Genomic DNA, 27,211 nt, shown 5'->3' with positions numbered 1-27,211 from the left:
TCCAGTTGATCTAATGTGTCATTTAAGGCCACTGTTTCTTTGTTAATTTTCTGTCTGGAGGATGTATCCCTTGATGTTACTGGGGTATTAAAGTCCACTACTGTTAAAGTATTGCTGTTGATCTCACCCTTTATGTTCATCAAAATCTCCTTTATATATTTAGGTGTTCATATATTAGGTGTATAGATATTTACAATGGTTATATTCTCCTGTTAGGTTGTTCCCTTTATCATTATGTAGTGACTTTTTTTTTTTTTAATTTTTATTTATTCATTATAGAGAGGAAGGGGCGGGAGGAGCAGGAAGTATCAACTCCCATATGTGCCAAAGCCCAGGGTTTTGAACCGGCAAACTCAGCGTTTCCAGGTTGACGCTTTATCCACTGTGCCACCACAGGGGTCAGGCCTGTAGTGACTTTCTTTATCCCTTACTATAGCCTTTGTTTTATTTTTTTTAAATTATATTTATTTATTTATTCATTTGAGGAGGGAGGGGGAGAGAGAAAGAGAGAGACAGAGAAGGGGAGGAGGAGCAGGAAGCTTCAACTCCCATATGTGCCTTGACTGGGCAAGGCCAGGGTTTTGAACCGGCAACCTCAGCATTCCAGGTCGACGCTTTATCCACTGCACCACCACAGGTCAGGCAAGCCTTTGTTTTAAAGTCTATTTTGTCACATAAAAGTATTGCTACCCCAGCTTTTTTTTTGTTTGTTTCCATTTGTGTGAAATATTTTTTTCCATCCCATCCCTTTTAGTCTATGTATATTTTTTGTTTTGAGGTGAGTCTCTTGTAGGCAGCATATGTACGGTTCTGTTTTCTTATTCACACAGCTACTCTATGTCTTGTGATTGGAGCATTTAATCCATTTACATTTAAGGTTATTATTGATATGTAGTTTATTTTCATTTTATTCTTTAAATTTACGTTTCTCTTTTTCTAGATTTTCATTTCCTTTGTGTTTACAAAGCCCCTTAACATTTTTGTAGTATTTATTTGGTTATAATGAATTCCTTGAGTTTTTTTTTTATCTGGGAAGCTTTTTATTTCTCCTTCAGTTTTGAAGATAGCCTTGCTAGATAAAGAAGTCTTGGTTGTAGGTTCTTGTTTTGCATCTCTCTGAATATTTCTTGCTAATCCCTTCTGGTCTCAAGTGTTTCTGTTGAGAATTGGATATCATTCTTTTTTTTAAATATTTTATTTTATTTATTTTTATTTTTTACAGAGACAGAGTGAGTCAGAGAGAGGGATAGACAGGGACAGACAGACAGGAATGGAGAGAGATGAGAAGCATCAATCATTAGTTTTTCATTGCGCGTTGCAACACCTTAGTTGTTCATTGATTGCCTTCTCAAACGTGCCTTGACTGCGGACCTTCAGCAGACTGAGTAACCCCTTGCTGGAGCCAGCAATCTTGGGTTCAAGCTGGTGAGCTTTTGCTCAAACCAGATGAGCCTGCGCTCAAGCTGGCAACCTCGGGGTCTCGAACCGGGGTCCTCTGCATCCCAGTCCGACGCTCTATCCACTGCTTTACCGCCTGGTCAGGCTGGATGTCATTCTTATGGGGGCTCCTCTGTAGGTAGTTAACTGCTTTTCTCTTGCAGCTTTTCATTTTCTTTCTTTACTCTTAAGTTTGGCACTTTAATTATGATGTATCTTGGTGTATGCCTCCTTGGGTTCCTCTTTAATGAGACTATCTGTGCTGCTTGAAATTGTGTGACCTTTTTCTTCACCAATTTAGGGAAGTTTTCAGCTATAATTTTTTCAAACAGGTTCTCTATCCCTTGTTCTTTTCTTCTACTCCAGGAACCCCTATGATGTGGATGTTGTTTCTCTTCATGTTGTCACAGAGCTCTCTTAGAGTTTCCTCTGACTTTTTGAGCCTCTTTTCGTTTTGCTGCTCTGCTTCTGTGCTTTTGTTTATCTTGTCCTCTAAATTGCTGATTTGGTCCTCTGCTTCATCCAGACTGCTGTTAATTCTTTCTGGTGTAGTCTTCTTTTCCGATATTGTATTTGTCATTTCTGATTTTTTTTTATAATCTCAATGTCCTTTTTGATGCTTGCTATCTTCTTATTTAATTGATTTAATTGCTCATTATGTCTATCCATTGTTGCTCTATGATCCTTGAGCATCCTAAAAATCGTTGTTTTTTTTTTTTCAATTTTCTGAAGCTGGAAACAGGGAGAGACAGTCAGACAGACTCCCGCATGCGCCCGACCGGGATCCACCCGGCACGCCCACCAGGGGCGACGCTCTGCCCACCAGGGGGCGATGCTCTGCCCATCCTGGGCATCGCCATGTTGCGACCAGAGCCACTCTAGTGCCTGAGGCAGAGGCCACAGAGCCATCCCCAGCGCCTGGGCCATCTTTGCTCCAATGGAGCCTTGGCTGCGGCAGGGGACGAGAGAGACAGAGAGGAAAGCGCGGCGGAGGGGTGGAGAAGCAAATGGGCGCTTCTCCTGTGTGCCCTGGCCGGGAATCGAACCCGGGCCCTCTGCATGCTAGGCCGACGCTCTACCACTGAGCCAACCGGCCAGGGCTAAATCATTGTTTTAAACTCTGCATCTTGTAGTTTGGTTATTTCCTTCTCATTTAGTTCTTTTTTCTCTCTTAAAGCATGTTAATTTCATTCATTTATTTATTTATTTTGTGACAGAGAGTCAGAGAGAGGGACAGACAGGAAGGGAGAAAGATGAGAAGCATCAATTCTTCATTGCAGCACCTTAGTTGTTTGTTGATTGCTTTCTCATATGTACCTTGAATAAGGGGCTACAGCAGACTGACCCTTTGCTTGAGCCAGTGACCTTGGGCTCAAGCTGGTGAGCCTTGTTCAAACAAGATGAGGCTGTGCTCAAGCTGGTGACCTCGGGGTCTTGAACCTTGGTCCTCTGCATCCCATTTTGATGCTCTGTCCACTGTGCCACTGCCCGGTCAGGCTCTTAATTCATTTCTTTTTCTGGGGATTTCTCTTGTTGATTCATTAGGATTGCATTTCTATCTTCCCATTTGTCTGTGTATAGACTCCTCCTTTGGGTTTGCTTTTTGTGTATCTAGCTGTGTCTAGGGTTTGTGTTGTCTGCCTCCAGCTTCCAGATGTGTTGTTTCTAAATCTTGGTCTGAGAAGTCTGTCTCTTTCGCGCAACAGTAACCCGGCTCTTTTCTTAGCTAAATACTGTTAGGGTGCCTCTTCTAGGCTCTGTGGCTCTAGGCTGGGGTTCCAGTCCTGGAGCTGAGGACCCACACCTCTCACAGCAAACCACCCCTTTGTGAGAGTTTCTCCTGGCCACAGCTCGTTCCTGGGGGTGGGGCAGCCCTTTCTCCATCTCTGCTCTTCCTACCAGTCTCGGTGTGGGTTCTTCGGTGATCCTTGGTTATAAATTCCTCTTAGTGTAGTCCAAAGTTGGTTTTTCAAGATGATTGTTCTCAAATTAAGTTGTAATCCAATTTGATTCTGAGAGGTGGATATTGGAACTTCCCCCTACTCTGTCACCATCTTCTGAATCTTGAAAGTCTGTGTGCATTGAACAGCAACTTCTTATTTCTTTCTTACTCTCAGCTTCTGGCAACCATTGTGGTTTGATTTGTATTTCTTTGATAATCAGTGATGTTAAGTATCTCAAGAATACTTATCCATTTTCTCTTTATGGTTTCATTTAAAGCTTTGCTCTATTTGGAATATATTGTGAGTGCTGTGCAAGGAATGGAGCTAGTTTTATTTTATTCTCAATTGTTACCAGTTTCTTCATTATTTTTATATAATGTATAAATATATAAAATATATATATTATTTTGTGTTTTATCTTACCCTCACTGTTATTAAATCCTACCTTTATTTTATACTATACTTGTGTATTTTAGGGTCATCTCAGTTTTCTTTTGTGTTTATCTGTTTCTCCATATATCAGTACCACAATGTTTTAATTATCGATACTGAATACTGTATTTTTGACATCTTTTGATAGACTAAATTGGTTATTTCCTCATTGGTCTTCTATTTTAGTTTTCTTTGCTGTTCTTATAAGTGAGCTTAAATGAGTTCTTTATTGGCTCTGAGTGGATTTTTTTGTGAGAGAGAGAAAGAGAGAGACAGATAGGAAGGGAGAGAAATGAGAAGTATTAACTCATAGTTGTGTCATTTTAGTTATTCATTGATTGCTTCTCGTACATACCTTAATGGTGGGGGGTGGGCAGGGGCTCCAGCCAAGCCAATGACCCCTTTCTCAAGCCAGTTATCTTGGGCTCAAGTCATTGATCTTTGACTTTAAGCCAGTGACCCTGGATCACGTCTGTGATCCCATGCTCATTTTGATGACCTTGTGCTCAAGCTGGCAACCCTACACTCAAACTGGTGAGCCCATGCTCAAGCTGGCAACCTTGGGATTTCGGACCTGTGTCCTCAGTGTCTCAGGTTGACGCTTTATCCCTGTGCTATCACCTGGCCAGGCTGTGAGTGGATTTTTAAAGAATTTCATTTTTAGCCTGCCCATTGGTGGTGTGGTAGATAAAGCATTGACCCAGAATGCTGAAGTTGCAGGTTCAACTCTCCAAGGTTGCTGGCTCTGAATGAGGACTCATCAATGTGGGGTTACTGGCTTGAATGGGGGGTTGTCCACACTATTCCAAAGTTTGACAGCTTGAGCCCAAAGGTTACTGGCATGGAAAACCTAAGGTCACTGGCTTGAGCAAGGGCACACTGACTCAGTCCCAGTCAATACATGTATGAGCTCAATGCGTAGCTAAAGTGAAAGCAACTACATTGATGCTTTTTGCTCTGTCTCTCTTCTCCCTCTTAGAAGCTTTCACTACACCCCTACAGTGAAAGCAGTTTTGAGTTGATGCTACTTGACTTCTCTCATAATCTCTCTCGGTTCTTGTATCTTCTCAAAAAAATTTTTTTATTCATTCAAAGTGAGAGGAGGAGAGTTAGACTCCCGCATGCGCCCTAACCAGGATCCACTGGCGACCCTCATCAGGAGCTGATGTTCTCTGCCCATCTGGGCCCATGCTCACAACTGAGCTATATTTAGCACCTGGAGCCAACGCTCTTGAATCATTTGAGCCATGGATGTGGGAGAGGGAAGGGAGGAAAATCAGATGGTCACTTTTTCTGTGTGCCCTGACCAGGAATTGAACCCAGAACTTTTACACGCCCAGTCAGTGCTCTACCACTGAGCCAGTCAGCCAGGGCCAAATATTCTTTTTAATTAAAAAAAAATTGATTTTAGAGAGGAAAAAGGAGAGAGCAAGAGAGAGAAACATCGATTTGTTGTTCCATTTATTTATGCATTCATTGGTTGATTCATGTATGTGCTCCTGACTGGGTATTGAACCCCACAGCCTTGATGTATTGAGTTGACACTATAACCAACTGAGCTACCTGGCCAGGGCTAAAGAATTTTATTTGATATGCTTGCATGTTAGTGATATAAATAATGTTTATTTTTTAGGAAAACTGATCAAACAGAAAATATTAAACCAATGGCAAGAGAACAACTCCAGAGACCTAAGCACAATTTATCAAGGACTGTTGGGAAGAAATTGGTTCTTTCACAAGGTAAAACAGATACAAGGAGCAAGAGTTTACATCCAGAAACTTCAGTTGAAAAGGTATGGAATAAGAGACTATGGAAATTAAAATTATTAAAGTTTTTTCTAAATAGTTGGGTATAAAATGTTTAATTGTAATTTCAAAGTAATGTTACTGATACTAAAATAAAGATATGAGAAGTCACACATTAATATTAAGTTTGTTTTACTAGTCAGATTATGCATTTTATTTAGAACCTAGGACAAATTTCAGACATCCTCAGTAATGACAAATCTGGCTTTTTAAAAAAAAAATTTATTTATTGATTTTAGTGAGAGAGGAAGGGGGAGGGAGAGACAGAGAGAGACATGAACACCAATCTGTCTGGTATGTGCCCTGACCAGGGGTCGAACCAGCAGCTTCTCTGCTTAGGGACAATGCTCTAACCAACTGATCTATCTGGCCAGGGAAAATCTGGCTTTTCTTACATAAAATTTGTACTCAAAATATCTTTTAAACTAGCTATACATAAATTATATCCACAACTCTTTCATCTAAACGTAGATACATTCCTCTCTTTGTCCCTTATAAATTTTATATTTTTTTATGTATGTAAACATTCCTGTAGTTTTTAATCATAACAAGATTTAAAACTTTTTTCTCTGAAACTCTTTATACTTTTTGGGATTGACTGATATTTTTTAATAGTTGCATCAAGTTAACTTACTCATTTACCTAGCCATTTCTCTAATGGTGGATGTTTTGGTTATTCCCAATTTTTTAAACTTTTGAAATAAAAGCAAACAAATTTTGTAGATAGGGCTGTCTTAAGGATAAAGCAAAGGATAAATTTCCAGAGGTGGTTGATTAACGGGTCAGTATATTGAATAGCTCTTGTGCATTGTTCAATTGACAAAAACATGCTGTTAATTTATTTTAAATTTACTTATTGATTTTTGAGAGGAAGAGAGAGAGAGAGAGAGAAACATTGATTTGTTGTTCCACTTATTTATGCATTTGTTGGTTGATTTTATATGTGCCCTGACCGAGGATCGAACCTGCAACCTTGGCCTAACCAAGGGATGATGCTCTAACCAAGTGAGCTACCCAGGGGCCTGTGACTCTATTTACATTGCTGGAAGTCTCAAATAAATATTCTTGTTTTCTCATGTTTTTGCCAGCATTATATTGCTATACTTTTTTTTTTTTTTTTTTACTAAAATAGTTTTTAAAATGTTAGTCTGCCTTTTTTCCTCTTAGGTGAAATAACTTATCATACTTTTATATATAGGTATATTATAATCTTACGTTTTTAAATTCTAGAAAATTGGGGAAATATAGATTCATGTAAAAATTAAAACAAATACTACTTGTAATTTTATTATCCAGATGCAACCAACTTTTAAACATCTAATTCTTTCAGCTTTTCTTTTACAAAATTGAATAGAAGTAAATCAGTTTGGTATCCTTTGGTACTTACCATTTTATAAATATTTTTCCATATTATTAAACATCTTTTGAAAATACGATTTAAAATTTTAATTTAGTGATTTCATGATATTCTATTAATGGGTGTGACTGAATTTATTTAACCATTTACTCATTATTGAATATTTTGTTTATTTGCAGTGTTTGTTATTTAGCATAATATTCCAGTGAATATTTTTGTGCTTAAGTCTTTAAATATTTTAGAGAAGAAACTTAGAAATCATACTGCTGGGTTAGAAATATGAACGTTTTTAAGGCTCTTGATTCATACTGGAAAAAGTCTTTCCAGAAAGGATACACTGATTTGTGCTTTTGTCAATACTGTATGAGGTTATGTAGGGTTTGGCAAAGTAGTTTACAGTTATGACTACACAAAACACAGACTTTATTTTTGTATTATTATTGATTGATTATTGTATTATTTTTTGTTTGAACAGCTGTAAACCTGCTACTTTTGCCCATCCTGTATGTTTTATACTTTTATTTGTGTGTATGACTTTAAAAACTTTTCAAAATAGAAGTACAAAATAAATTTTGTTGTTTTAATTTTCACTTATTTTATAACAAAGTTTGAACTTTTTTATGTTAAGTAGATTAAATGTAAAACACTGAATTCATAGGTTCACATGGAAAAGGAAAGAATGGATTCATTTGACATTTCTGAAATGGAGAATTCACAAAGCAAGAACTCAGAAGCTGATACTGTATCTAAGTAAGTATTTAGAAAGTGGAATAAAAGTAGTAACTCTTGGGAGTGATTGTAATAACTTGTTTTCTACTTGATACTCTATGAAGTTTACTTTCAGCTATGTACTTAAAGTCCTTTTTAAAAATTTTTTAGGGAAAGAGATAAAGGAGAGAGATGAGAAGCATTAACTCATGGTTGCAGCACATTAATTATTCATCGATAGTTTCTTGCCTTAACTAGGGGGCTTCAGCTGAGCCAGTGAACCCTTGCTCAAGCCAATGACCTTGGGATCAAAGCCAGAGACCAGGGATGGGGTCATATCTATGATCCATGCTCAAGTCAGTGACCCTGTCTGCTCAAGCTGGTGAACCCACACTCAAGCCTGTCAGGATTTTTTTTTTTTTACAGGGATAGAGAGTCAGAGAGAGGGATAGATAGGGACAGACAGACAGGAACGGAGAGAGATGAGAAGCATCAATCATCAGTTTTTCGTTGCAACACATTAGTTGTTCATTGATTGCTTTCTCATATGTGCCTTGACTGTGGGCCTTTAGCAGACCGAGTAACCCCTCGCTCAAGCCAGTGACCTTGGGTCCAAGCTGGTGAGCTTTGCTCAAACCAGGTGAGCCCGCGCTCAAGCTGGCGACCTCGAGGTCTTGAACCTGGGTCCTCTGCATCCCAGTCCGACGCTCTATCCACTGCGCCATCGCCTGGTCAGGCGCCTGTCAGGATTTTTAAGCACATTTTTAACTTATAAGTATTACTTATTTATTTTTCAGATTTTTATTTACTCATTTTAGTGGGGAGAGAGAGAGAGAAAGAGAGAAGGTGGGGAAGAGCAGGAAGCATCAACTCCCATATGTGCCCTGACCAGGCAAGCCCAGCATTTTGAACCAGCAACCTCTGTTCCAGATTGATGCTTTATCCACTGTGTCACCACAGGTCAGGCATAACTATAAGTGTTATTGAAACTATTTTATTTAAGGGTGTTTTTTTTGCCTGACCAGTGGTGGTACAGTGGATTAAAGGGTGTCGACCAGGGACGCTGAAGACCCAGGTTCGAAACTTCAAGGTCGCCGGCTTGAGCAACCTGCCTGTCAGTCTGTGTCTCTTTCTTGCAACATAAAAGAGTAAAAAAATTAATATTGATTTTTAGAGAGAGAGGAAGCGATGAGAGGAGAGAGAGAGAAAGAGAGACATATCAATTTGTTGTTCTAGTTATTTATGCATTCATTGATTGATTCTTGTATGTGCCTTGACTGGGGATTGAACCCACAACGTTGGCATATTGGGATGATGGACTGACTACCTGAAATACCAACCAGGGCTGTTAAAACATTTAATAATGTTCTTTATGTTTAATGCATGTTGTAGAAATAAATTATGATATAGATTCTTTGAATTAGCAATTACATTTCTCCCTCAATTTATTAACAAGATTATTAAAGTTTTGTAAGGTAAGTTAATGGATAAGATGTATGTTTCTAGGTAATTTATTTATAGCAAGGAGTTTTAAAAGGGAATATTTAACTTGCAGTTGAGGTCTAGAATAGGCATTGCTCAACTATGAATATGAACCAGTGGGTATGGACTGTACATTTAGCTGTAATTTGTTTCCATTCCCTGAAGGTGTACATTACACGATAGTATCCTTAGTGGAGAATTGTGTTACATGCTTATCAGCTGTAGATTTTTCCAGTTTTGTGATGAAAATTTAATTTAAAATGCTTTTTATACTCAGACTTCCAGGATTATGTCTTGGGTTCCAGAGAATCAAAGTGTAGAAGTATGAGCATCTTTGATGGATGTTCTTGAAGACGCACTTATGAATTATTTTATGTTACAAATGGTTTATTTATTTCTAACTGAGAGAAGGCAATACTGTAAACAGCAAGTATGTGACTTCAGTATAATCTTTGTGATTGTTCTAGTTTGAGTGAACAAGTAAGTCTGCAGAAAGATGATCCACTGAAGGCTTTCAGACCATCACGACTAATGAGCAGCCGACAGCAGAGGCTACAGCCAAATGTAGGTCAAGTTGCTGAAAGAAAAGAAATTCTTGCATCACAGGAAGAAATTGGCGCCAATGTAGAAAAGAATGAAAGTGAATCCTGTAGTGATAGAGATGTGAGTATGCTGATTCCTCCCAGTTTTTTGTTAAACAAGTACATAAGTCTCCTTTTACACACCCCCTTTTTTGTGCAGAGACAGAGAGTCAGAGAGAGGAACAGGTAGGGACAGACAGGAAGGGAGAGAGGTGAGAAGCCTCAGTTCTTCATTGTGACACCTTAGTTGTTCATTGATTACTTTCTCATATGTGCCTTGATTGGGGGGCTACAGCAGACTGAGTGACCCCTTGCTCAAGCCAGCGACCTTGGGCTCAAGCTGGTGAATTTTTGCTCAAACCAGATGAGTCTGCACTCAAGCTGGCGACCTCGGGGTCTCGAACCTGTGTTCTCCACATCCCAGTCCGACGTGCTGTCCACTGTGCCACCACCTGGTCAGGCACCCTCCTTTTAAAACAGTAATGCTATATGATTATGTACATTGTTCATTAAATATAAGGCCAAAATTTCATAGCCTGTTGCTTGACTAATTGTAAAGCAACGTGACTCAGCTCTCTGGATTTTGGGCATTTATGTGATGTGAATCATCATCTTTCACCTTACCTCATATTTGGACTTGCTTTTCACCATTGTGTATGTGTTTGAATTACACTTCCCTTTTGAAAATATTGTTAGATATGCAAATTTTAACACTAGCTTAAACAAAATAGTAAAAAATCTGCACTAAAATATAATTCTAAGAACACGATTATCTATTTTAGATTATTTACATAATAACTAGTCTTTGTGGTAAAGGCAACAGTTAGCATAATTTGAGATTTCAATTTCTTATAATTCCCAAGGTCTGTAGTGTGATTATAATAATAAGACGGACCCCAGAGTATAATTCTTACAGGTGAGACTGAAGCAGTTACTTGATTTACGATTGGAGGAAAAATGGCTTTGAGATAAGGTAAAAGTTGTGGCTTATGACATTTTCTCAGATATCTAAAGGAAAAAACATTAAAAAGTGTCCCTTGAATATTATCTTAGAATTTTGAAGTGTTTATTGTTTTTTTCATACTCAGACTGTACACAATTTTCAATGAGATTTTTTTATAAATTATTGTTACACTTTGTGTTTATAAACCTTCAAACATGTGTTTATTATTTAAAAATGTGTTTGTTATTAAGACTCCTAGACAAATAGAAGATCTGTCATGTAACAGTTTTGAGTGTGAAGGCATCATCATATCACAGTCAGAAGAAAATTATACTTCTTTTCAAACTATGCAACCTGATGAGCCCAAGTGTGTGAATGAATGTCTAAGGTAAGGACCATCTAATTGATTATATAATTTTCTTTTGAAAAGATTTCATTTATTGATTTTAGAGTAAGAAAGGATGGTAGGGTCGAGGAATGGGAAATATCAACTTGTAGTAATTGGTTTTCATATATGCCTTTATTGGGCAAGCTTGGGGTTTTGAACTGGCGACCTCAGCATTCTAGGTAGAAACTTATTCACTGTGCCACCATAGGTCAGGCTAGAAATTGTTTATTTATTTTTGACAGAGACAGATAGGGACAGACAGACAGGAAGGGAGAGAGATAAGAAGCATCAAGTCTTTGTTGTGGCACCTTAGTTGTTCATTGATTGCTTTCTCTTATGTGCCTTGACCGGGGGGGGGGGCTGCAGCAGAGCGAGTGACTCCTTGCTCAAGCCAGCAACCTTGGGCTCAAGCAGTGACCTTGGGCGTCAGAGCGCCCTTTGGATTCAAGCCACTGACCTGACCATGGGGTAATGTCTATGATCCCACGCTCAAGCCAGCGACACCACACTCAAGTTGGTGAGCCTGCGCTCAAGCTGGCAACCTCGGGGTTTCAAACCTGGGTCCTCTGTGTCCCAGTTCGACGCTCTATTCACTGTGCCACCGCCTGGTTAGGCAAAATCGTTAGGTTTTAAAAAAAATTTTAGTTGAAATATTTTTAAACTTAAAAAAACCTTAAACTGATTTTAGAAAGAAAGGAAGGGAGAGAAATAGACATCAGTTTGTTTCTGTGTGTGCCCTGACTGGGGATGGAACCAGCAGCCATAGCCATCAGGATGACACTGTAACCAGTGGAGCTATCTGACCAGGGCATAAATTGTTAATTTTTAAAAACAAGCAAATCAGACTGATTTGTATTCTGTATATCAAGTTATATAATATTTAGAAATATAACTTCATTTTTTCGAGGCTGTTTATTTTGTAACCTTCATGACGATTTCTTGGTTATGGGTGATTTGAAAAGAGCTACTCATCATAAATTAGACCTTGAGTTAACAGGGATAGTGTTATAATTTAACATGCATGTTAAATCAGATGTTTATGTCCAAATGTGAAAACGCTGCTAATTTGTTTAATATTTGGTTCTTTGGGGTTAGATTGATCACATAATTGCCTTTATTTAAGGATTGTGTAAGTTTTATGTAAAACCACATGTAAACCCCATACTTCTCATATATAAATGAGAAATGTATGAGGAGAAAAAATAAAAAATAATCCCATACTTCTCCCAGCCAGTGCTCTTTATATTTGTTATTTCCCCTCAGGAAGGCATAAAACCAGGTTGATGAAATTAATATATTTTAATTTTTTTTTCTTTTGGGAATAATGAATGTGCACAAAAGCAGTGAAAACAGAATAATGTACTTACATGTACCTATTATTAATTTCAGCAATTATTAATATTTTCCAGTCTTTCCATTTAATGTCTGGCCTATTCTATACCCTCTTACAACTGTTTTAGCTTGTTTAAAGATTACCTTAACTGAGAGTAAAAGCTTGGTTTCTTGAACTACTTTAAAGATCATTTTTAGAAGACAGAAGTATTCTTCTATTCCTCATTTCTTCCTATATTCTTTCGTTTCTTTCTTCCCTTCCTGTACCGCCTCCCCTACTTCACTACGTTGCCACAGAATCTCTGGGTAGAATTTTGTACGACATTTCTTGTTCATATCTCTGATACAGATATATGAGTGTTTGGATTTTTTATTTATTTTTTAGTTTAAATCAGACTCCATTTAATAGTTTGTGTGGCTTGGTAGAAAGTTAAGCTTTTCTCTTAGTGGTCTTTGGGTTTTAGAACCCTAGTTTATAACTAATATCTAGTCTGATACAACTTTCCTTTTCAAGACATTGGCCTTTCAGTTTTATCATGTGGTCTTTCTGGTCTTTTGAATCTCCAGCATCCTTAAAAACAATTCTAAGATTTTGTGTTTTATCAAGATATGTGCATCTTTATGGCAGTTGTCCCTGCTTCCCAAACACTTTGAACTATTCAAGATGCTATGTGAAAGAAAGAGAAAATAGAGAAAGAGGCTCTGAGATGAAGAATGCATTAAAAATTCTTCTTGCTTAGATAAATTAGCAAATATATGTTTGAAACTTATTTCTCTAGGCTAATTTTGCATCCTGTATACTTCATGTAAATATTTTGAGGTTAATACCATGATTGATGATTATCTTATAGAATTTTATAAATATTTTCTTGATTCTTAAACTCTGTATTTTAGAAAAACAGATATGTGGACCATGGAACAGATAGTTTTGTACACATTTTTTCTCCTACCATCTCCAATTGTAATTATTTTTTTTCCCTTAAATTCTATAATCTGAGGAGAGAGTTGTGAGCCCATTGTATGTTTTCAGTTGGAAAATAATCAAGTACAATTGCATATCGGATTTCTAGTCTCAAGACACTGCCCTTCTCTCTATAAACTTCTATTATTAAAGTTAATGATAGTTAAGGAAAAAAACCAAACACTGCAGTTATATAAGCAAGTACAATTTGAAAAGCCTCTTGTTTCTAAGAAACTGCCTTATGTTATCAAAAATTGCATTATAAAAAACAGTTGTTTCAATAAAGAAAGATAGGTTAGGACTGAGACAAGTTCAAACAAGTATTCAATTTTTAATCTTTTTAGAAAAGATTGTGTTTTTGTCCTTGGCCAGTTGGCTCAGTGGTAGAGCATTGGCCTGGTGTGCAGAAGTCTCAGGTTTGATTCCCGGCCAGGGCACACAGGAGAAGCGCCCATCTGCTTCTATTCTCCTCCCCCTCTCCTTCCTCTCTGTCTCTCTCTTCCCCTCCCGCAGCCAAGGCTCCATTGGAGCAAAGTTGGCCCGGGCACTGAGGATGGCTCCATGGCCTCCACCTCAGGCGCTAGAATGGCTCTGGTTGCAATGGAGCAACACCCCAGATGGTCAGAGCATCGCCCCCTGGTGGGCATGCTGAAGTAAATCCGGGTCAGGTGCATGCGGGAGTCTGTCTCTCTGTCTCCTTGCTTCTCACTTCAGAAAAATACAATTAAAAAGTTGTCTTTTTAATCTTTCTTTAAAAGTTAAATTGTATACACTTGTTTAGATTAATGTTGCTGAATAAATCTTGTGTTTCATTTGATCTAACTTTTGCCTGACATTAATGACCTTTCTTAACTAGTCACTAAGAGCTCTTTCATTCATTTATATATTTATGTATTTTTATTTATTTTTCCTTCTTTCTCAAGTGAGAGTAGGGGAGATAGACTCCTGCATGAGCCCCAACTTGGATCCACCTGGCAGCCCCCGTCTGGGACTGAAGCTCTGCTCATCTGGAGCCATGCTTGCAACCAAGCTGTTTTTAGCACCTGAGGCAGAGGCTCCACAGAGCTGTCCTCAGTACCCAGGGCTAATGTGCTCAAACCAACTGAGCCATGACTGCTGGCGGGGAAGAGAGAGAGAGAATGAGAGAAGGGGATGGAGGAGGGGTGGAGAAGCAGATGGTCACTTCCCCTGTGTGCCCTGACCAGGAATTGAACCTGGGAGATCTACACACTGGTACCACTGAGCCAACTGGCCAGGGCCCTTTGTTGGTTTTTTACCATGCAGTGCTATGATAAAACAAACCTAAGTACTGCTGCTGTTTTGGAGAACAAGGTGCTTGTTCTAGATACTGATTACTATATGCCCAATATCATTCAGCAAACTGCAAACTATTGTTAGTTTAATCTTTCCTTTTATTCCCAATTTGTATTATGAAATCATAGTTCTTAGAGAAATGTTAGTATAGGAAATACCATTTTAAATTGTTTTTTAAAAATGAGGAGGTGTGAACCGAGTTCATAGTCATAGGCTATATCTTGTTCAAATCATCCATTCATCCAGCTGTTTGAGGTGCCAGTCAAGTCTGGTCATATAAATAAGTTTCTTCACCCTTATGGAAGGCATATGTCTGTGTGAAGGATAGTAGGGGCAAAGATGTAGGAATAGCAGACACTGGCTAGCTTCACTGCAGAGCCTACTGAATTTTTCTCAGCCAGTGTTTGTGAGGAATGGTGTGGATGAGAAGTAGGAAGAAACTATTCATGGCCAATTAGCTGCTACTCTAATTGACCTTACTGATGGGTTTTTTTATGTGTCTCTGTATAAATAGATATATTTCATTATTTAAAAGTTTTATCATAATTTCAAAAGAGAATTTTCTCTCTTTGAATTTTTAAATTTTACCCAGAGATTTTTCAGGCTTTCTTAATGTTTATTATTATTTTATTTGACTTGAGAGTTTCTAGTGTTTCAGTAGTGAGTTCTCATCCATCATCTCTTCAACTGGCAGACTAGTTTAAAATTTGATTGTGTCTTTTTTTTACAGTACTCAAGAGGATAATAAAGCAAATATACTCAAACCAGTTCCAGTTCTAAAGAGTCGATTTCAGAAACCAAAGCCAAATATAGGAAGAAGAACTAGAAGAAGAGGGATTTCCTCAAAGGAAGAGGTACCAGAGGTTATTCTTCTTGCCTCTGGGGAAAAGACAGCAGCAAGAGTAGAAACCTCACCAAAGGAGAAGGTACCAGGGGAGGCTAACTCAACTAAGGAGGTCGAGTCAGAGTCTAAAGAAACTGGAAGAGGAGACAGCTCTCCCAGGGAGAAGATTCCAGCTCTGGTTGATATCACAGTGGGAATAGAGACAGATTTGAAAGAAACTGAAAGAAAGATTTCTCCAAGGGATGAGATTCCAGGGGTGACTGGTGCCATTGAGGAAATACAAACAGATTTGGCAGAAACTGGAAGTGAAATATCCTTACAGGAAAGTGCCCCAGAGGAGGTCAGCACTGCAGAAGTGGAGTCAGATTTGGCAGAAACGGAAAGAAACAAGCTATCCCTTCAGGAAAGTGCCCCAGAGGTCAGCACTGCAGGGGAGGTGGAGACAGGTTTGAAAGAAACTGGAAGAGAGATTTCTCCAAGGGATGAGATTCCAGAGGTGACTGGTGCCATTGAGGAAATACAAACAGATTTGGCAGAAACTGGAAGTGAACTCTCCCTACAGGAAAGTGCCCCAAAGGTCAGCACTGCAGGAGAAGTGGAGTCAGATTTGGCAGAAACGGGAAGAAATGAGCTATCCCTACAGGAAAGTGCCCCAGAGGTCAGCACTGCAGGGGAAGTGGAGTCACATTTGGCAGAAACGGAAAGAAATGAGCTATCCCTACAGGAAAGTGCCCCAGAGGTCAGCACTGCAGGGGAAGTGGAGTCAGATTTGGCAGAAACGGAAAGAAATGAGCTATCCCTACAGGAAAGTGCCCTAGAGGTCAGCACTGCAGGGGAAGTGGAGTCAGATTTGTCAGAAACGGAAAGAAATGAGCTATCCCTACAGGAAAGTGCCCCAGAGGTCAGCACTGCAGGGGAAGTGGAGTCACATTTGGCAGAAACGGAAAGAAATGAACTATCCCTTCAGGAAAGTACCCCAGAGGTCAGCACTGCAGGGGAAGTGGAGTCAGATTTGGCAGAAACTGAAAGAAATGAACTATCCCTTCAGGAAAGTGCCCCAGAGGTCAGCACTGCAGGGGAAGTGGAGTCAGATTTGGCAGAAACTGAAAGAAATGAACTATCCCTTCAGGAAAGTGCCCCAGAGGTCAGCACTGCAGGGGAAGTGGAGTCAGATTTGGCAGAAACTGAAAGAAATGAACTATCCCTTCAGGAAAGTGCCCCAGAGGTCAGCACTGCAGGGGAAGTGGAGTCAGATTTGGCAGAAACGGAAAGAAATGAACTATCCCTACAGGAAAATGCCCCAGAGGTCAGCACTGCAGAGGAAGTGGAGTCAGATTTGGCAGAAACGGAAAGAAATGAGCTATCCCTACAGGAAAGTGCCCCAGAGGTCAGCACTGCAGGGGAAGTGGAGTCAGATTTGGCAGAAACGGGAAGAGAGATTTCTCCAAGGGAGAAGATTCCAGAGGTGACTGGTACCATTGAGGAAATACAGACAGATTTGGCAGAAACGGAAAGAAATGAACTATCCCTTCAGGAAAGTGCCCCAGAGATCAGCACTGCAGGGGAAGTGGAGTCAGATTTGAAAGAAACTGGCAGAGAGATTTCTCCAAGGGAGAAGATTCCAGAGGTGACTGGTGCCACTGAGGAAATACAGACAGATTTGGCAGAAACTGAAAGAAATGAACTATCCCTACAGGAGAGTGCCCCAAAGGAGGTCAGCACTGCAGGAGAAGTGAAGAAAGATTTGAAAGAAATTGAAAAAGAAATTCCCTCAAGGCAAAACGTACTAGTGGGGATCAGTGCCATACAGGAAAGGGAGATTAATTTGAAAGAAAATGGAAAAAGAGACATTTCTCTGATGGAAAAGGTATCAGAAAAGATGGCTGCCATTAGGGTAACAGAGACAGATTTGAAAGAAACTGGAAGAAGAATTTCCTTGCATAAAAGTGGATCAGAAGAGATCAGTGCTACTGAGGAAATGGTGGCAGATTTGAAAAAAACTGGAACAGACATTTGTTTAAGGGAAAATGAACCAAAGAAGACTGGGACCTCACTACAAACTGAGACAGATTTAATTCAGAGCAGTGGTGCTGACTGCAGCACTGTGCCTTCACTAAATATCCAAGTATGTATTTTTCTGTTCTTAAAACATTTTTAAAATGCTCTTTCAGAGAAACATTATCAAAATAATCCCATGATAATTACCAAGCCCAACAATGTTTAAAATCTCTAAAGCCTAACATCTTAGCCCTAAAGTCTGTGTATTTTGACCTTGAAGATAATAGTGTCTTTTTTTTTTTAATTTAAAAAAATTTAAGTGTGGAAACGTTACAATTTTTTTTCCTATTAAGTGAGAGAGAGACAGAGAGACAGACTCCTTGCATGCACCCTGACCAGGATCCACTTGGCAAGCCTCCTGTCAGGCGATGCTCTGCGCATCTGGGCTACTGCTCTGTTGCTTGGCAACTGAACTATTTTATTTTAGCACCTGAGGCGAGGCCATGGAGCCATCCTCAGTGTCTGAAACCAACTTTGCTTGAACCATTTGAGCCATGGCTGTGGGAGGCAAAGAGAGAGATAAAGGGAGAGAAAGAGAGAGAAAGAGGGGGAAGGGAAGGGTGGAGAAGCAGATGGTCATTTCTCCTGTGTGCCTTGACCGGGAATCAAACCTGGGACTTCCATACACCGGGCTGTGCTCTACCACTGAGCCAATTGGCCAAGGCCTATTCTTTTATTATTATTATTATTATTATTATTATTAAATATTTATTTTATTGATTTGAGAGAGAGAGAGAGAGAGACAGGAGCATCAGTCTATTCCTCTGTGTGCCTTGACCAGGGATCAAACTGGCAACCTCTGCATTTTGGGATGATGCTGTAAGCAACCAAGCTACCTGTCCCAGGCAAAAGTTACTATTCTTTTTTTTGTGTGTGTGTGACAGAGACAGAGGGAGGGACAGATATGGACAGATAGACTGGAAAGGAGAGAGATGAGAAGCATCAATTCTTCGTTGTGGCACCATAGTTTCTCATTGGTTGCTTTCTTATTTGTGCCTTGACCAGGGGGGCTACAGCAGACTGAGTGACCCCTTGCTCAAGCCAGTGACTTTGGGCTCAAGCTGATGAGCCTTGCTCAAACCAAATTAGTCCTCATTCAAGCTGGTGACCTTGGGGTTTTGAACCTGGGTCCTCCATGTCCCAGTCCGATGCTCTAGTCACTGCGCCACCACCTGGTCAGGCAAAAAGTTACTATTAATGTCATTATTCTACTTTTTTAGATTTACAAGGAATAAGCAAAATTGGACTGAATTCGTGTTAACTCTAGTATAAATAAATATTGAAATTCTTTTGACTATAAATGTATTGATTTTTCTCTATTTTCCTGCCCTACTCTATTTTACTTCACCTTTTTTTTTTTTTTTTTAAAGATTTTATTACCTGACCAGGCAGTGGTTCAGTGGATAGTGCATCGACCTGGGACACTGAGGACCCAGCTTGGAAACCCCGAGCTTGTTAGCATGTGTAGGCTCATCTTGCTTGAACATGGGCTCACCAGCTTGAGTGTGCAGTCTCTGGCCTGAGTGCTGACTCACCAGCTTGAGCATGGGATCATAGACATGACCCCATAGTCACTGACTTGAGCACAAAGGTCACTGGCTTGAGCAAGGTGTCACTGGCTCAGCAGGAATCCCTTGATTAAGGTACATAGGAGATTAAGGATGCAATTATGAGTTGATGCTTGTCATCTCTGCCTTCCTGTCTCTCTGTTCTTATCTGTCTCTATTCCTCTCTCTCTCTAAAAAAAAAAGATTTTATTGATTTTACAGAGAAGAGAGAGAAAGATGGGGGATGGAGAGGAGCGCGAAGCATCAACTCTAGTAGTTGCTTCTTGCATGTGCCTTGACCAGGGAAGCCCAGGGTTTTGAACCAGTGACCACAGTATTCTAGGTCAATGCATTATCCACTGCTTCACCACAGGTCAGGTCTTACTCCACTTTTAAAAGTTCTTTTTATTAAAAGGTTTTAGTTATTTGAAGTTCTTCCTATTCTTACGTTTTCCAGGGCTCTTTCCTAAACTTTTTTTTTTTTTTTGATAGATAATAGTGGCATTTGTGGCTTGGAAAGATAATAAGCAATATAAAAAGAAGAGTTAACTGAGTTTTGTTTTTAACATTTGTAAATTTTATTTAAAGAGTAAAACAAACTTCTAGATTTTTAAAAGAAATTTTTATTTTAGTGAGAGGATGGGAGGCAGAGAGACATACTCCTTATGCGCTCTGACCTGGATCTACCTGGCAAACCCACTAGGGGGTGATGCTCTCCCCACCTAGGACCCTTCCTCCATTGCAGCTGGAGTAATTTTTTAGCACCTGAGGCAGAGGCCATGGAGCCATTCTCAGAACCTGGGGCCAACTTGTTCTAATGGAGCCTTGGTTGCAGGGGTGTAGGAGGGCAGAGAAAGAGAGAGAAAGAAGCAAGAGGGGGAGGGTTGAAGAAACAGATGGGTGCTTCTTCTGTGTCCCCTGGCTGGGAATCGAACCCAGGACATCCACATGCCGGGCCAACGCTCTACCACTGAGCAAACTGGCCAGGGAAAACGTCTAGATTTTTTTTGTGTGTGTGACAAGAGACATAGAGAGGGACAGATAGGGACAGACAGACAGGAAGGGAGAGATGAGAAACATCAACTGGTAGTTGCAGCACTTTTGTTGTTCATTGATTGCTTTCTGATATGTGCCTTGACTCGGCCGGGGGGCGGGGGGGAGCTACAGCAGACTGAGTAACTCCTTGCTCAAGCCAGCGACCTGGGATTGAAGCTGGCGAGCCCTGCACAAACCAGATGAGCCTGCACTCAAGCTGGCGACCTTGGGGTTTCAAACATGGGTTCTCTGCATCCTAGTCCAACACGCTATCCATTGAGCCAGTGCTTGGTCAGGCCAACTTTAAGATTTTTAAAGAAAAGTGTTTGGAATATAGTAGGTTTTTGTTTGAGATGCTAAGGAGTCTTGTATATGTGCTGATTTACTGTGACTTCTTCTAGAACATTAGCAGTGAAGTACTATCCGTGGTGCATACAACTGTCGAAGAAAAAAGAAATTCTGAAATGAAACCCTCAAGCTCGTTGAGTCATTTGAAGACTTCTTTGCAGACTTCTGAAATTGATAAAATAGAAGACCAGGGGACACGATCTACAGGTGTTCCAGAGCAGTTTTCAGATATTAATTTAAGGTACAAGTATATAGGTCTGTGTGCTTTTAAAGACAAAGCATATAAAGTTACATTGGCAGATTATGTTTAAGTGAGATTTCAAGACATATAATAATCTATAGCATACTGTTAGAGATTTTAAGCTAGTTTTGGGAAGACTGGGAGAGAGGATTGAGGTTATTCTGACATTTGACTATGTAGAATTACTAGCATAGAGAATTATAACACGTACTCTAAGTTAGTATGGGTGTGACAGACCTGTATTTTCTTTGTGCAAATATGATGTAATTCCTAGGCTTATATCTTGAATATATTACTCATAGTTTTCAGGATCTACCAAATAGTCTGATTTATTTTCCTGTTAATAATTAGAATTAAGCCCTGGCTGGTTGGCCTAGTGGTAGAGCGTTGACCCCACGTGTGGAAGTCCTGGGTTTGATTCCTGGCCAGGGTACACAGGAGAAGTGCCTATCTGCTTCTCTACCCTTCACCCTCTCCTTTCTTTCTATCTCTCGCTTCCCCTCCCACAGCCAAGGCTCCATTGGAGCAAAGTTGGCCTGGGTGCTAAGGATGGCTCCATGGTGCCCACCTCAGGCACTAGAATGGCTCCTGTTGCAACAGAGCAACGCCCCAGATGGGCAGAACATTGCCCTCTAGTGAACTTCCTGAGTAGATCAGGTAGATCCTGGTTGGGCGCATGTGGGAGTCTCTGCCTCCCTTCTTCTCACTTTAGAAAAATACCAAAAAAAGAATTAGAATTAAATGTTTACTGTCAATCTCTAAGGTTGTCCTAAGACTCCACTCCCACTGCCCCTACAGTTCGTTCTAAAGCTTACTAATCCTTGTTCCAAAAGCAAATCTCATCAAGAACAGAAGCCATCTGAGGTTAAGCCAGCACCTTTTGTGAGAAGTCGATTCAAAAAACCAAAACCAAATTTATCAAGAGCAGCTGTAAAGAGAGTAACTACAGATGCAGAGAAACATGTACCTGGGAAGAAATTGGAAATGGATGAAGTGGTGAGTACTGTGATACAGCAGGATGATGAACAGATGAACACTCTCTCTTTTCAACGTGTGAGTGATATTTAAGAGGGAGGTTTTTCATTTTAGTTAATAAAGTAAAACTCGTAGAGCCTGACTGATGGTGGCGCAGTACATAAAGTGTTGAACCTGGGTCGCTGCAGTCCCAGGTTTAAGCCCCGAGGTCATTAGCTTGAGCACAGGCTCACCAGCTTGAGTGAGGGGTCACTGGCTTGTGTGTGGGATCATCTATGTCAGTGGTCCCCAACCCCCAGGCCGCAGACCGGTACCGGTCCATGGGCCATGTGGTACCGGTCCGCAGAGAAAGAATAAGTAACTTACATTATTTCCATTTTATTTATATTTAAGTCTGAACAATGTTTTATTTTTAAAAAATGACCAGATTGGCCCTGGCCGGTTGGCTCGGTAGGTCGTCGGCCTGGCGTGCAGAAGTCCCGGGTTCAATTACCGGCCAGGGCATACAGGAGAAGCGCCCATCTGCTTCTCCACCCCTCCCCCTCTCCTTCCTCTCTGTCTCTCTCTTCCCCTCCCTCAGCGAGGCTCCATTCGAGCAAAGATGGCCGGGGCGCTGGGGATGGCTCCTTGGCTTCTCCCCAGGCGCTAGAGTGGCTCTGGTCCCAACAGAGCGACGCCCCCAGGGGCAGAGCATCGCCTCCTGGTGGGCAGAGCGTCGCCCCCTGGTGGGCGTGCCGGGTGGATCCCGGTCAGGCGCATGTGGGAGTCTGTCTGACTGTCTCTCCCTGTTTCCAGCTTCAGAAAAATACAAAAAAAAAAAAAAGACCGGATTGCCTCTGTTACATTCGTCTAAGACTCACTCTTGACACTTGTCTCGGTCATGTGATACATTTATCCGTCCCACCCTAATGGCCGGTCCGTGAAAATATTTCTGACATTAAACTGGTCCGTGGCCCAAAAAAGGTTGGAGACCACTGATCTATGTGATCCTATTGTCACTGGCTTGAGCCCATAGGTTTCTGGCTTGGCTATAACCCTCGCCAACCCCCGTCAAGGCACATATGAGAGAGCAATCAATGAACAACTAAGGTGCCACAACTATGAATTGATGCTTCTCATCTTCCCTTCCTGTCTGTCTGTATTTCTGTCTCTCCTTCACTTAAAAAATAATTAACATTTTACACCTTAAAATAGATTAGTGGGTTTTTTGTTTTTATTTAAATTTTTATAAGAGTTCTCTTAAGCCCAAACTGACAATATGTTAGGAAGCAAGATCTAAAATGCTCTTAGCTTAGTTCTTATTGTGCTTGAACACTTGTACTTTTTTCTTCTCATCTTATATTTAAAAAAAGATAAATAATTTTTTATTGGTTATTTTATCTAATGATAAAAAGTTTAAATTGGAAAAAATATAGACTCTAAAAAGTGAAAGTCCTTTATAATGTCTCATCTTTCCCTCCCAAATAGCAATTTTGAATGTATCCACGTAGATGAAAATATAGATACTTACATAAATAATAAAATGTGAGGTTATTTTTATTGTTTTTTAAAAATGACAGCCCTGGATGGCTCGCTCAGTGTTAGAGCATCAGCGCAGCGTGTGGCAGTCCCAGGTTCAATTCCTGGCCATGGAGAAGCGCCCATCTCCTTCTTTACCCTTTCCCCTCTACTTTATCTCTCTCTTCCCTTCCAGCAGCTAAGGCCCCATTGGTACAAAGTTGGCCCAGGTGCTGAGGATGGCTCTGTGGCTTCCACCTCAGGTGCTGAAATACCTCTGGTTGCAATGGAGCAGTGCCCCAGATGGGCAGAGCATCGCCCCCTGGTGGGCATGCTGGGTGAATCCCAGTTGGGCGCATGTGGAAGTCTGTCTCTCTGCCTCCCTGCTTCTCACTTTAGAAAAATACAAAAATAAATAAGTAAATAAAAATGACATCTTAGCCAGCTTTTTTGTTTGTTTGTTTTTCACTTAACGTAATATTGTGAACATATTTTTTGGATAAGTCAGTGCAGCGTGTGGCAGTCCCAGGTTCAATTCCTGGCCATGGAGAAGCGCCCATCTGCTTCTTCACCCTTTCCCCTCTACTTTCTCTCTCTCTTCCCTTCCCGCAGCCAAGGCTCCATTGGAGCAAAGTTGGCCTGGGCGCTGAGGATGGCTCCATGGCCTCTGTCTCAGGTGCTAGAATGGCCCTGGTTGCAACAGAGCAATGCCCCAGATGGGCAGAGCATTGCCCCCTGGTGGGCATGCCGGGTAGATCTGGCCAGGCACATGCGGTAGTCTGTCTGATTGCCTCCCCGTTTCCAACTTAAAAAAAAAAAGGAAAAAAAAGTATATAGAAATTTATCTTTTAAGTGGTTCTGTAGCGTTGCATTATTTATTTATTTATTTATTTATTTATTTTTAGGGAGAGCAAAATTAGAGAAAGAGAGATTGGGGAAGAGAGACAGGGACATATGGATAGGAAGGCAGAGAGATGAGAAGCATCAACTCATAGTTGCATCACTTTAGTTGTTCACTGATTTTTTCTCATTCATGCCTGGACCAGGGGACTCCAGCTGAGACAGTAACCACTTGCTCAAGCAAGGTATTTTGAGCTCAAGCCAGCAAACATGGGGTCATGTCTGTGATCCCACACTCAAGTCAGCGACCCTGCGCTCAGGCTGGATGAGTCCATGGTCAAGCTGCTGACCTCAGGGTTTCGAAACTAGGTCCTTAGCGTCCCAGGCTGACTCTGTTTACTACGCCACCACCTGGTCAGGTTGTACTTATGCATTATAAAGAAATTATAATCTATTTATTCAGTTCCCTACTGATTTGTCTTGTTTCCAATTTTTTATTTGTGTTTTTCTTTAGTGTAATGCCCAGTTTTTTTGGAGGGGAGCAATGAAATTGCCATAATAAATATTATCACATATAATTTTCTATGTACTTATTTGAGCCATTTTAGAAGATATTTCTAGGAGTGGAGTAGCTGAGAAAATTCTTAAGAGATCAGGCCTATTGTTCTCTACAAAGACTATGCTGATTTATTTTTCTAATAATATATTAAAAGTTCTTATTTTCCTAGACTTTTTCCAACCCTTAATCAAAAATTTAAAATTTCTTTCTAGGATGTATCTTCCTTAATGACATCAAGGGGAAAAGACAAATCAAGTCACAGGCAGGAGGAGGCTGTGATATTATCATGTGTACAGACAGAAAAGATCCTTTCACCTTCAAGTTCTTGTGAAGCTAACGAGTCTCAGTCTACACTCGACCAGGAAAAGGAATCACTTGTTTCTGTGGGGTAAACAGTGATAGTCATTTGAAAATCTAAATTAAGACAAGCAAGAATTCTTTCAAATACTTTTCCATTTTTATTAAGATGTGTTAATGTATTTTATAAGTGAATATAAAGAATACTATACTTGATTTTTTTTTATTCATGTGGCAGACTGCTTATAAAATTGAAAGTCAAATTGAGTTCAACAGCTTTTAATGCTTGTCTGCCTATATTCACTGTTCACTGCTTAAGAACATACACAAAGCAGCCTGGCTGTGGTGGCACAGTGAATAAGCACTGACCTGCAGTGCAGAGATCACCAGTTTGAAACCCCAGGCTTGCCCAGCCAAGGCACATACGGGAAGCGGCTATTAAGAGTTGATGCTTTCCGCTACTTCCTCCTCATCTCTGTCCTCTCTCTAAAAAATCAAAAAACAAAACAAAAAAGATCTTACACAAAGCAGTGCATTAAAAATATATGTATATAGGTATTATTTGTCTTTTCAAAAATTGTGGTAAAATACATATAACATGACATTTACCTTTTAACCATCTTTAAGTGTACAGTTTAGTGGCATTAAGTACATTCACATTGTGCCACCATCACCACACCACCCATCTCCAGAACTCTTATCTTCCCAAACTAAAAGTTTGTACCCATTAAATAGTACCCTCTATCCACCCCCTCTAGTTCTTGGCAATCACGATTGTACATTTATGAATTTGAATATAATAGATACTTCATATAAATTTATTTTTTATAATTGAAAGAACTATGAAATAAGATGTATTTATAATCTGAAAGTAATACAGTTTACCTTTAATGGTATAAAATATTTTTATAGAGAGGATATTTTTATAAGAGAATACTCAAATTTTGTATGTTTGTAGTCGTTTTCATATTTTTACAGTTAAGTTCTTCTATTCTTTCCTTTCCCTCTGTCTAGGACTCTTAATATAGATACTTTTCAACAAGAAAGGAAGGAAAGTGTTACCCAAACTTCTCGACCAGTGAGGGGCCGACTTCAGAGACCCAGACCAAACATAAGAAAGGCAGGACAGAGACAAATGATAGAAAAAGGTGAAGCCAAAGGCATAAGTAAGGAAGAAAAAACAATACTACAGAAAGATGAAGCTAAGAAATTCATGACTGTGGTGAGTTATTATGTTGAGCCTTTTAGTGCATATTAAAGTATCAGATGATAGCTCAGACTTATCTTACATAATATGATACTTTCTCTACTTAATCAATACATAATGTGTCTAGTTTTGTTTCAGATTTACCATTCTGAATTTTGTAAACAGTGAATATAACCTTTTTTCTAACTAATATACACGGTCATTGTGAAAATCTTTAATCAACACAAACTAATATAATAACCACCCTAGATTTCACCATCCTGAGATAACCACTGAAAACCATTTGACATATGTTACCAGATATACATATCCTCTTGCATTCATATGTGGACACAATGTAATTTTAAGTACCAAAAATCATTGTATACTTATTATTTTGTGATTTATTTTTCATTTAATATATTAACTTGACTTTCTGGTTGGAGAATATGAAAAGACTTAATTTTTAACTGCTACATAACATTCTGCTCTTTCCTCCTTTTTTTTTTTTTTCTGAAGTGAGGAGTGGGGAGGCCTACCGGGATCCACCTGGCATGCCCACTAGGGGGCGATGCTCTGCCCATCTGGGGAGTTGCTTTGTTGCCACTGGAGCCATTCTAACGACTGAGGCAGAGGCCATGGAGCCATCCTCAGCACCCGGGCCAAACTTGCTCCAATGGAACCTTGGCTGTGGGAGGGGAAGAGAGAGAGAGAGAGTGAAAGGTAGAGAAGCAGATGAGCACTTCCCCTATGTACCTTGGTCAGGAATTGAACCTAGGACTTCCACATGCTGGGCTGACACTCTACCACTGAGCCAACTGGCCAAGGCCAACATTCTGCTCTTTTGAATGAGATTTTATCTATTTCGTACTGATAGGTCTTTTGATATTAGAAAAAAATTAAGTAGTATAACGCCCATTTCAACAGTTCTTGTTTTTCTGTCATTTTCTCTATCTCTTATGGGAAAATCTAGATTTAAGTGATTGTAATCCTTATTTCAACCTGTTGACTCTTTTTAAAGAGAAATCATTAAACTTTTTTTTTTTTTAACAGCAGATAGCTATTGTAGTTTTTAAAGCATCATTTAAACATATTATTGC

General features: G+C 39.9%; 1 protein-coding gene and 1 non-coding gene across 8 annotated transcripts in view; one reads left to right on the top strand and one right to left on the bottom strand.

Moving 5' to 3' along the window:
* BDP1 (B double prime 1, subunit of RNA polymerase III transcription initiation factor IIIB) overlaps positions 1-27,211 on the top strand; it is a 126,916-nt gene that overhangs the window by 47,839 nt on the left and 51,866 nt on the right. For 6 of the 7 annotated variants that reach the window (XR_010726895.1, XM_066241605.1, XM_066241613.1 and 3 more), the window contains exons 12-20: positions 5,446-5,605; positions 7,634-7,725; positions 9,633-9,828; positions 10,941-11,077; positions 15,415-17,653; positions 20,570-20,757; positions 21,591-21,810; positions 24,841-25,016; positions 25,940-26,147. Coding sequence is in view for 6 of the 7 variants with exons in the window: in XM_066241605.1 (XP_066097702.1) it covers positions 5,446-5,605; positions 7,634-7,725; positions 9,633-9,828; positions 10,941-11,077; positions 15,415-17,653; positions 20,570-20,757; positions 21,591-21,810; positions 24,841-25,016; positions 25,940-26,147 (3,616 nt within the window). In the remaining variant the exon portion in view is untranslated. The remainder of the gene's footprint in view (positions 1-5,445; positions 5,606-7,633; positions 7,726-9,632; positions 9,829-10,940; positions 11,078-15,414; positions 17,654-20,569; positions 20,758-21,590; positions 21,811-24,840; positions 25,017-25,939; positions 26,148-27,211) is intronic. The other variant, XM_066241625.1, reaches the window with a different exon arrangement.
* On the bottom strand, positions 2,463-2,538 carry TRNAA-AGC (transfer RNA alanine (anticodon AGC)). Its single transcript has one exon. It is a non-coding gene; the product is annotated as a tRNA-Ala (tRNA).

Source organism: Saccopteryx bilineata, chromosome 1 (genome assembly GCF_036850765.1).
Source record: "Saccopteryx bilineata isolate mSacBil1 chromosome 1, mSacBil1_pri_phased_curated, whole genome shotgun sequence".
Classification (NCBI taxonomy): Eukaryota; Metazoa; Chordata; class Mammalia; order Chiroptera; family Emballonuridae; genus Saccopteryx; species Saccopteryx bilineata.
This window is presented reverse-complemented; position numbering and strand designations above follow the sequence as displayed.